At 48.6% G+C, this 9,975-nt stretch overlaps 1 protein-coding gene across 1 annotated transcript; it reads right to left on the reverse strand.

Moving 5' to 3' along the window:
* Positions 1–127: 127 nt before the first annotated feature.
* On the reverse strand, positions 128–8,778 carry BO85DRAFT_473387 (type I polyketide synthase; the record flags this gene model as incomplete). Its single annotated transcript, XM_025662621.1, has 17 exons — positions 128–1,152; positions 1,203–1,680; positions 1,735–2,072; positions 2,131–2,205; positions 2,266–2,547; positions 2,600–3,463; positions 3,517–3,542; positions 3,595–3,691; positions 3,742–5,879; positions 5,934–6,383; positions 6,457–6,901; positions 6,957–7,069; positions 7,128–7,251; positions 7,310–7,823; positions 7,889–8,484; positions 8,531–8,552; positions 8,765–8,778. The coding sequence occupies 17 exons, from the start codon at positions 8,776–8,778 to the stop codon at positions 259–261; spliced, it is 7,470 nt and encodes a 2,489-aa protein (XP_025520606.1). The 3' UTR covers positions 128–258.
* Between the last annotated feature and the right edge of the window lie 1,197 nt (positions 8,779–9,975).

Genomic DNA, 9,975 nt, shown 5'->3' on the forward strand with positions numbered 1-9,975 from the left:
AGGTTAGAAGGATACATTGCTTTGCCTTCTACCCGAGTTAGCCATACATTTGAAGGCACTAGGTTGCTCCAAGGTCTAGGCAGTAGTTATCTCATACGTGGCTGAGAAGTCGAAGACTCTACTCACTCATTACGACAAAGTAGTACCTATTTCCAATGTCACCCAGTACTAAACACTCGAAGATACATGACTATTGAACCAATATCCTTCGTCCTACCTAATTCTAGATCTCCATATGCATGGCTCAGAGACGCCCATTCACGTCTTACGATACTTTGAACGCAATGACGCCAGTATCACCTCACCCAGTCCTCCAATAGTACCCGCCTTGCTGATAGCCGTCAGAGACAACACAGCACCTATGTTGCGACGAGACCAATTGCGAAGCTCAATCGTCATCAAAGAGTCAATAGGCAATTCCACCACCTGATCGTAGCTGAGGTCATGGGCAAACTTAGAGTACTCCTGTATACCCTTGATCAAGTACTCAAGTATCCTGTTGGCCATGCCATCGGTGTCGAGAATCTCAGGTTGTCTTTCGATTAGAGCTGAAAATTCCCGCATGGCTGCTGCATTGCTCGAGGACGACTGTGCTGGGCCTCTGTTGACGTCCTCGTCGAGATTCCGGTAGATGCAAAATCGCGCATCTTGTCCCCAAAGCGGACGGACCGAGAGGTCAGTCAGGGATTTGGTACTGCTCATACCAACGATGATATTGTTTGGCGCTCTGATGGTACCATCAGCTGTACGCAAGGGGGCCCTTGATTGACACTTGAGAATAGCGAGTTCGAATGCGTCCAGAACTTCCTGCTCCTGCAGAAGGCGTACGGATCCAGAGCTCATCCTCTCTCGTAAATTTGGGTCTTGTGTGGCGATGTATCCCACATCTCCCACGGCGCCGAGGTTGACGACCAAGGCGGGAAGCCCAAGCTGCAGGCGATACTGCGTGAAAGAGGACATGAAAGCATTGGCTGAGGAATAGTTGATTTGACCTGGGACACCCAAGACACCTGAAATGGAACCACAGAGGACAAAGAATCTCAGGTGAGCATCACGACCTTGTAACGCATGATGCAGATTCCAAGTGCCTGCGACCTTGCAGGCCAACACATCTTGCCAGTCCTTATGTGTCAGATTTTGGATGAAATGGTCCTAATCAATTAGTCTTCAAGTCAAGGCATCGAAGGGAGTTATATGCTTACTCGAAGCACCATAGAGAGTTGGAGGATTCCACCGATAGGGCGAGGGCATGAGCGAATGGCGGCTTTCACATCCTCCAAAACGGACACGTCGGCTTTGACCAGTACAACCGTGCATCCCTGGATCTCCAGTTCATGTGCAAAAGCCTGGTCTCGAGCAGATGTACCTGCGGACCGTGAGAGAAATACCAAGTGTCGGGCGCCCTTCTCCACCATCCAGGTCGCAAGTGTCTGTCCAATGCCCCCTAGACCACCGACTAAAATATAGGCCAAGTCGGGTGAAAGGGCTGACTGTCTTCGTGACCGAGCAACATTGAGGCCATTGGTATTCTGAGGCATTTTTATCAAGATTTTACCAATGTGGAGGCCGCTTTGCATGTATCGGAATGCTTCTTTGACATTGCAAGCCTCGAACACCTTCGATGGGCGGATTGGAGATATTTTGCCCTCTGCAAGGAGATCCATCACTCGAGACGTTAAGCTGTTAGACCAAGGTCAGCAGCAGTTCATCAATAAAAAGTAAGCATCTAATTACCTTGCAAAGGCTCCAGGTTTCTGCCCCAGTCTTATGAGATCCACACCAAAAAAGGCCCGGTTACCCCCGAAAGCATCCATTGGCAATTTTCCGTGCTCGAGAATATCTCGTTTACCAATCTCTATCATCTTACCAAATTCTGCAACGCATGACCATGATGCATGCAACAGCTCTCCAGCCAGCGAGTTGAGCACAACGTCAACCCCGCGGCCACCCGTTTCACGTAGTATTCCCGGAAGGAAACTGCTGTCTCTCGAATTAAAGATCCGATGTCGCGGGATATGAAACGTATTGACAAGATGCAAAGCTTTTTCCTCGCTGCCAACCGACGCATATATCTGATCGATATCAGTACCCCCATTATCCTGATCTTGGTGAAATGGCATGTGGACTTACTTCGGCACCAAGCATCTGGCACAAGTTGATTGCAGCCAAGCCAACACTTCCACATGCTGCATGGACCAGCACAGACTATAGAGAGTAAGCTCTTAACATCTTGAATACTAGCACTGATTAGAATCGGTAACCTACCTGACCCTTTTCTAGCCGAGCAATGTCTGTCAAGCAGTAGAGGGCTGTTCCGTATGCCACAGCCAGTGAAGCAGCATCCTCCAAGGAATGGCACGCTTGTAGACGCACACAGCTGGAAACAGGAACACACACGCGCGAGCAGAAAAGCCCAGGCTGAAGCAGCATAACCTTATCGCCAGGCTTCACTTGCTCCACGTCGCTGCCACATTGGCGGACGATGCCACTAGCTTCGACCCCAAATTCATCTTTGCTCGCCATGAATCCCAATTGAATCATAATATCCTAATCTTCAGTCAATCGCCTTTCAATAATATACACGCCAAGGAACTCTTACTCTGAAGTTCAAGCCAACATAACTGACATCGACCATAACTTCGTGTGGCCCAGGAAGACCGAGTTCGTGTTCGACCCAACCAAGAGAGTTCATTGAACCGTACGTACTGACGTCTAATTTGATGGGAACTGTCGGATCCGGCTCCCGAAGAAGACAGTCAGAAAGGGACTCCCAATGGAACCTCGGGACGTAAACGGTCCCATTCTGCAAAGCGAACTCGTAGTCTATGTCGGTCGTGTCTTGACCATCAGTTGCTTCAAAAAATTTTTCGCATACTCTCAGAGTAGGCCTGATTGCGGTCTTGTTGAATTGGTCTATTTGCAATGTACCGAAATGGAGTGCTTCCTCTTGTCGAACTGTTCGTGATGCACCGAGTACAATTCCGAATTCAGGATCGTGGCATCCAAGTTCGACGGACGGGGTAATCCAAAGGATGCGAGGACAACACTTGATCAATGACTGAAACCAGCCCCAGCTCTGTATGTCTATGTCATTGAAGAAGGGTTTGTCGAGATCCAAAAAGGAAATAACGCATTGATTAGGAGGTAATGCTTCTCCGAGTATGCATCGCTCGGTGTGATAGCCTGCCTGCTCAAGTACGGCTTCCACATTGCATATCCAAGGGTGATAGTGTCTCTTAGTCGTGCATAGAAGGTATATCGAACGTGTTTTCTTCACTGTATTCCAGTCTGAGATACGCGAGATAATATTGTAGTGCAATGGATAGGGAAAGCTAGCGTCGTATGAATATGTGTCAACCCCGGTGAACCCTGCCCGCAGAAGTGAATTATGCCATGCTTCAAGGGGCTGACAGTCTCCTAACTGGGCGTTGAATTTGTCACACCCAGCAAACGACAACAACCTCTTGAATATAGTCAGTCTTATTGTGGTATTGACAGGATCGCTGGCCGACCTACGAATGTATTTTCCATGATAGGGAAATCTTAATTATAGTTAGCACTTGAACAATACGTAGACAATCTTTGTAGGCTAACCTGGACTTGGTATGTGAAGGAGAAGGCTCCCGTTATTTGTGAGGAGTCTCTTGATGTGCTGTAAGGAATCTTCCAGTCCTGATTTCTCAAGACACATCTTGAAGTGTGTTAGCTCAATGCCGGTAAACCAGAAGTGGAATCACCCACTCTAGACACTATCACCAAGTCAAAAGCGCCTTCCTGAAATCCTTGCAGTAGTGGATCTCGGGTGATGTCCAGCTGTTCAAAATTAAGATGCGTATTACCGTCTAAATGGCTTTTAAATTGATCATCGATGATACTCGTGCTCGTGATTGTATAGCTTGAGTATAGTCTTTCGCCTATTGACTTGAGCTGTGAGAGGACTGAGGAGGTGAAAGATGTCTCACGGGCTTCTATCTCGAGAACTCGTAGCGTCGGTTTGGAATGTGAGACCAGAGAAAGCCAAGCGGACAGGTCACTCGTGGGCGACAGCTTGGAGCACTCTGCCAGACTGCGCAAACTTGATACTGATTCAGTGTCACAGAAGCCTCGGATGACATCCAAGGTCGAGTTTGAAATGCCCTTCAACAAGTCTGAAACATGCTTCAATCCCTCAGATTCGAGAGTCTCGTTTAAAGCTCCAACCTCCTTCAATAGATCGCCATCCTCTAGTGTTGCCCACGTTTTTGCCTCTTCGACAGTGGTCAGCTTTCCGGTTAGTATATTCTCGACCTGAGCTTGGATCCAGCCTCGATAGTCCTTTGACTTCTCCGAGAACGTAACTGTATGTTGGAGAAGTCGATGTACTTGAATCATATTGATTGTTGAAGCTGCAATGATCGTGCGCACTTGTGAATCAGTCAAGCTTTTGAGACCAGAAAGCTGGTCCTGGGCTGTGATCAGATCCATGTCCGGGCGCCATTCGCCATATGTTGCCAAAGGAATGTTCGTAGACCCAGCTTTTATGCTGCTCTCCAATGGAACGAATAGAACTCCTTTCATCGAGAGTATTCCTGCATTACCTTGGCCTGTATTATCTATTAAGGTGACTTTGGTCTTGGGCTGGCTCACAGCGGGACTCTCCATAGACGCTGTTACCTTCACCAACGGTCGGTTCCGACCGATCTGAATAGTATCCACAAACACAGGAACGTGAAGCCGTGAGTCCTGCATTGATTTCCCTTTTGAAGCTGCGACACTGAGGAGTTGTAAGCCTTTGTCAATTGTAGTAGGGTGCACAGCATGAGTGTCTTCAGTCCGGAGGACTGCTGTTGCTCTGTAGCTTAAGGGGTCTGCTCGAATGCTCTCCAAACCTCTAAAGGCGGGCCCATACTCCAAATCAAGTTTTCGCAACTCTTGGTATAATTTTTTTGAAGTCATGGACCGTGCGCATTCATGATCTGAGTCCAAATCCAGATCAAGCTGTGCTGTTCCAGGTTCGGCCTGACATACGGCATGTTTGATCCACTCGATACCATTGTAGGACACAATGCAGAATTCGTAGGACGCAGAGGCTACTCGATCACTGATCTTGACAGGCTTGGCGCTTGTTACAATCTCAATCCTTTCCCATTGGTGGAGTAAAAGAGGAGCCTGAATGCACAGGTTCCGGATCGTGCACTCTTGCATGCTGGATATCTGGCGGACTGCTTCGTTGATCATTGCAATGTACCCTGCGCACGGAAATTGGATTTCTCCCATGATGCAGTGGTCACCAAGCCATGGCACATCTACTAGGCTTAGTAGGTTCCTCCAGGATGGTTCAATATCACTTGACTCTAGCGTCCGGGAACCTAGAAGTTCATGGCGTGAATGCTGACGAAACCTCCAGCTTTTACTAAGCCGACTTTCCTTCCAATTCAGGCTCTGTCGGTCCCATGGATATGGCGACAGGCAGCTAACAAATTGACCTTTGCCATTGATTGCTTCCAGGTCAATATCATATCCAGTTGAGAATAGCTCTCCCGCCACTTGCAACAAGCAACGTGCTTGGCCTTGATCAGTGAGAAGGGTGGGAATGTATTTGTTCGCTTGCAATGTATGCTGAGCAAGTATTTGGCGCAGAGGTGCTGAGAGAGAACAGTTGGGTCCGACTTCGACGAAAGTCTTCGATATATTGTTATTAGAAGCAAGGAGAGACTCGACAGCTCTGGCGAAAAGGACTGGAGACTCGAGGTTGGCTGCCCAATAGCCAGCGCTAAGCTGAGTGGGATCGTTGACTACCGAGCCCGTAAGTGTCGAATAAAACGGTATCATATTATCATTGAAAAGGATATAAGGCTCAATCAAGTCTCGAAAGACAGCCGCCGCTTGCTTCATATCGGCTAATGTCCAGGTCAGTAGATGTTTCGCTCAGAGAGTGCAGAAAGGAAGCTAACGGGAATGGTAAGCCACGCGTATAGGCAGCTTTCTGGTAAAAATGTCTGGATTTTCAGCCTTGACCTGATCCACAACAGCTGCTAGACATTCTCGGTTGCCAGAGATATTGACCGTCTCAGGGCCATTCTCACATGCCACCACGAGTCCATCTTTGAGATACTTCTTGACCGCAGTCACTCCTAAGCCAACAACAGCCATTCCTCCGGATAGTGGGCAAGACATGGCGCAAAGGCCCCGGTAGTAGGCTACTATTATGGCCGTTCGAAGGGGAATCGCTTTCGCCGCATAAGCAGCTCCTACTTCACCGCTGGAATGGCCGATTACAGCCGCAGGCTGTATACTCCAACTTTCAAGAAGATTTACCAGTGCAATTTGCACAGCAGCAGATAGGGTCTGTGAAAATACAGGCTCCTCCATCTTCTGTGGGTCTTCCAGCGTTTGGAGTTCATCTGCAACTGTTAGTACCAACGGAGACCCGATGTAGTATGTCAAATGGCAATGACAAAAGAGCGCGTTTCTTACCAACGATGCTCCATTTGGGAGGCTCAGGCAACTCTTGCAATATTTGGTCCATAGTGAGACAGTCGAGCTTGAAACTCGGGAATGCATCCATTAATTCTCTCCCCATGCCGCACCACTGCGAACCCTGACCGGAGAACGCAAATACTATGTCGCTCATGGGAGAAGTAGATGCATTTCGAGTCAAACGAGGTTCATCAGTAGCTTCATTACCACTAGTTACCATAAAGGTACGGTAAGGGAGGTGTACCCGACACACTCCGAGGGTGTGGGCAACATCAGAGATCAGGGAAGGCTTCTCAAGTATGTACGATGTCACTGCTTCGCAGCGAGCCTGCAGTGCTCTTTCGCTTGCAGCAGAGACCACAAGTAGGCGGCTTCTATGAGGATGTCCCGAGACAGACTCTGTAGCCTCATTCCTCGGGCTAGGCCATGAGTCCAGAATAGCCTATGGGATGAAGTGAGCAATGTGGCCTTCTGAACTGTTCATTTGGCAGACTCACATGTGCGTTGGCACCACCAATGCCGAAACCGTTAACACTAACTCGTTCCTTCCGATCAGAAGGCCACGGAATTGGCTCGGTAGGAACTTCTAGGCGTCCTTTTTGAAAGGGTACTGGGCGAATATAGTCAGCCTAGGTATTGGTAAACCAGTCGATAGAGTAGATTCTCACTCTTGGGATTAGGTTGGGCAAAGTGCATGCTTGGTGGAATGATGCGACGCTCCAGGGACAGTATAGCTTTTATCACTCCTGTGAGACCCGAGGCACCTTCGCCGTGACCGAAATTGGTTTTAACCTAAATACATTAGAATTAGCATTGACTATGGCTGTTTTTAGTGCACTTGGTGTGGTACCGATCCAATGTACATTCCTCGCGAACCGAAGACTCGGGCAACTGCTGTTGTCTCGATTACATCTCCAATTTTGGTGCCGGTTCCATGGCATTCGACGAAGCATGTTTCTGAAGGATCTCCAATTTCCGCTTTTTGGTAAGCTTTTTGTATCAGTCGCTCTTGACTTTCGATGTCTGGGGCAAATATCTTGGTCGACTGCCCATCATAGTTTGCCGATGTTGCCCTGATGACTGCACGTATGCTATCCCCGTCTGCGATTGCTCGGCTCAGGGGCTTGATGTAGATTGCATTAACGGCCTCTCCTCTCCCGTAGCCATTAGCTCTAGCATCAAATGCCTTGCAATAACCATCCGGAGATAGAACAGCGTTGTCCGACATGTTGATTGTCATAGATGGCGTTAGAATCATATTGGTTCCGGCTACGATGGCGGAGGAACAACTACCATCGTTTAGGGCCTGACAGGCCTCATGAAGAGCTGTCAAGGACGATGAGCATGCAGTCATAATAGTCGCACTATTCCAAATTAGAGCGGCGGAATAAGAGGGCATAGCCCTCCGTCGCGAACGATAAAGACCTACCTTGGGCCCTTCAGATCGAATTGATAAGAGACGCGGTTGGACAGCGTGTACGCCCCATTAGCAAAGGCATGCACACGAGGTATTGACAGTGTCTCTTTTGCTGCGATCTCATGCCAGTCCTCACCAAAAACACCAACGTAGCATCCAATATCTTTGCCATTCCAGCCTGTCTGGCCAGCATTTTCCATACACTCCCAAATGACCTCCATCAACAAAGTCTGTTGTGGATCTAATTCGTCCATTTCAAAGCCAGGAATCGCCGGGAAGAAGTTCAAGTCAGCATTCCCGATGCACTCATCTTCAAGGAAGTATCCTCTTCGCGTCCTCACTGCGCCGGGTTTATCCGCGCTATAGAAACCGTCCACATTGTATCGGCTCTTGGGGACCTCTGACGAACAATCCCTTTTCTCGATAAGTGCATCCCAGAACTGCTCTGCCGTTCGAACGCCGCCGGGGAGGCGCATCCCCATTCCCACAACTGCGATAGGTTGGCTGGAAAGGGCCGCAAAGCCATTGGTAGGCTCTTCATTATTACCGATGTTCGGATTATCGTTCACACATTTCTTGGTCTGGAAGGTTGCAAATTGGTAAGCAACCTGCATAGCACAAAACCGTAGGTGGACATGGTGGTAGTCTACTCACCTCCATGACCACCTGATGGAGCCTATTGAGACACACAAAAGTCGGATAGTTGATCACAGAACATCAGAAGGCTAACACCCGTCAGATGTGCGGAATTTCGGGCGCTAGAATGTGGTGAGGCACGGGCTGTGTTTATCATTAGCCTGTCTCCGGATCAATTTCCACACTGATCTGCCAATGTTTTCTTAATTAGAACTCCTTGCATCCACGCGTATGGGAACAGGGCCGACTTACGTAGTCCCCTGCATGAAGACTGCAATACGTAAGCATGGAGCAGTCTCAATTATGGAGGCATATCACTTTCTGACTCTGATGTCTTGCAAAATAGCTCGGGATCCATAACCGTTCATAGAAGCACAAACAGATTCGGTCCAGACTTGAAGAAACAGGAAAATGAACTGATTGAACTCCACTGCATGAATGATATTCCTAAGACACGCTGAAAAATATTCTGGTGTGTAGCCCTAACAAGCCATGATCCGCATGCAGATATGTAAGGGGCTTTTCATGGAATCTATCCCTGGCGACGCCTCAAGCGAAGTATAAAGCCATCGTTAGTGACTGACACGTCGTACCTTGCAGAGTACATTAAATCCTGCATACGAAGGACCTATTGACTGTCAGCCAATTACACTCAATCAACTCACCGTTTCTCCCACGATGCTCTTCCGCAACATTGCCTTCTACCTCACTGCTGGGGCCTGTCTCGCGGTATCCCCTGTGCTGGGCGCCAAAGACATCAATCAGGCTGTCTCGGATATGAACGACCTTACCACATCCATCAAAAATGCCAGACAGTCCCTGGATAACTACCAGGGAGAAATGCTTCCCAGCCTCAAGGTTAGAAGTTCGGTGCAGACAGCCAAGGGTGCCGCCCAGAAAGCTCGCCAGAACCTAGCTCAGCAAGACGAGCCTTTCAATGATGATGAGGCCGAGCAATATTACCAGGCCTTCCAGGAAATGTGCCCGGAACTCCTGGACGCAGTGAAGTCATCACAGAACAAGGTATGGTGCCCTTTGCGCCCCGACGACACTGATTCGAAACGCTAATATCTTTCATGTACAGGCGCCTCTATTCAAAAAGGCTGGGGTGGCATCATCTGCGAGGGCAACGCTTGATACTCTCCGGGACGAGCACTCCAAATTTGGGGAAGAAGCGCAAAAGCACGTCCCTGCGGACGTCTATGCTAAGGCAACTCCCTGTTCGGACCAGATCAAGCAGGCTTTTGATGACAATGACAAAGCTCTGTCTTGAGGGAGTGCATAGTCGATTCTGAGTATGTTGACTTCTACATACTCATATTGCGAGACTTCTGTGTCAGTAATGGGTGTGTTGAAGGCAATCCTTCCTGTTCATTCGATAACTCCATGTATTTCACAGAATGTAGTGGATTCTTCTGATATCTGAGATTTGATCGCACGTCTAAAACCGATGAAGCGTAAGA

This window comes from Aspergillus piperis (genome assembly GCF_003184755.1).
Source record: "Aspergillus piperis CBS 112811 unplaced genomic scaffold BO85scaffold_1, whole genome shotgun sequence".
In the NCBI taxonomy this organism is placed as follows: domain Eukaryota; kingdom Fungi; phylum Ascomycota; class Eurotiomycetes; order Eurotiales; family Aspergillaceae; genus Aspergillus; species Aspergillus piperis.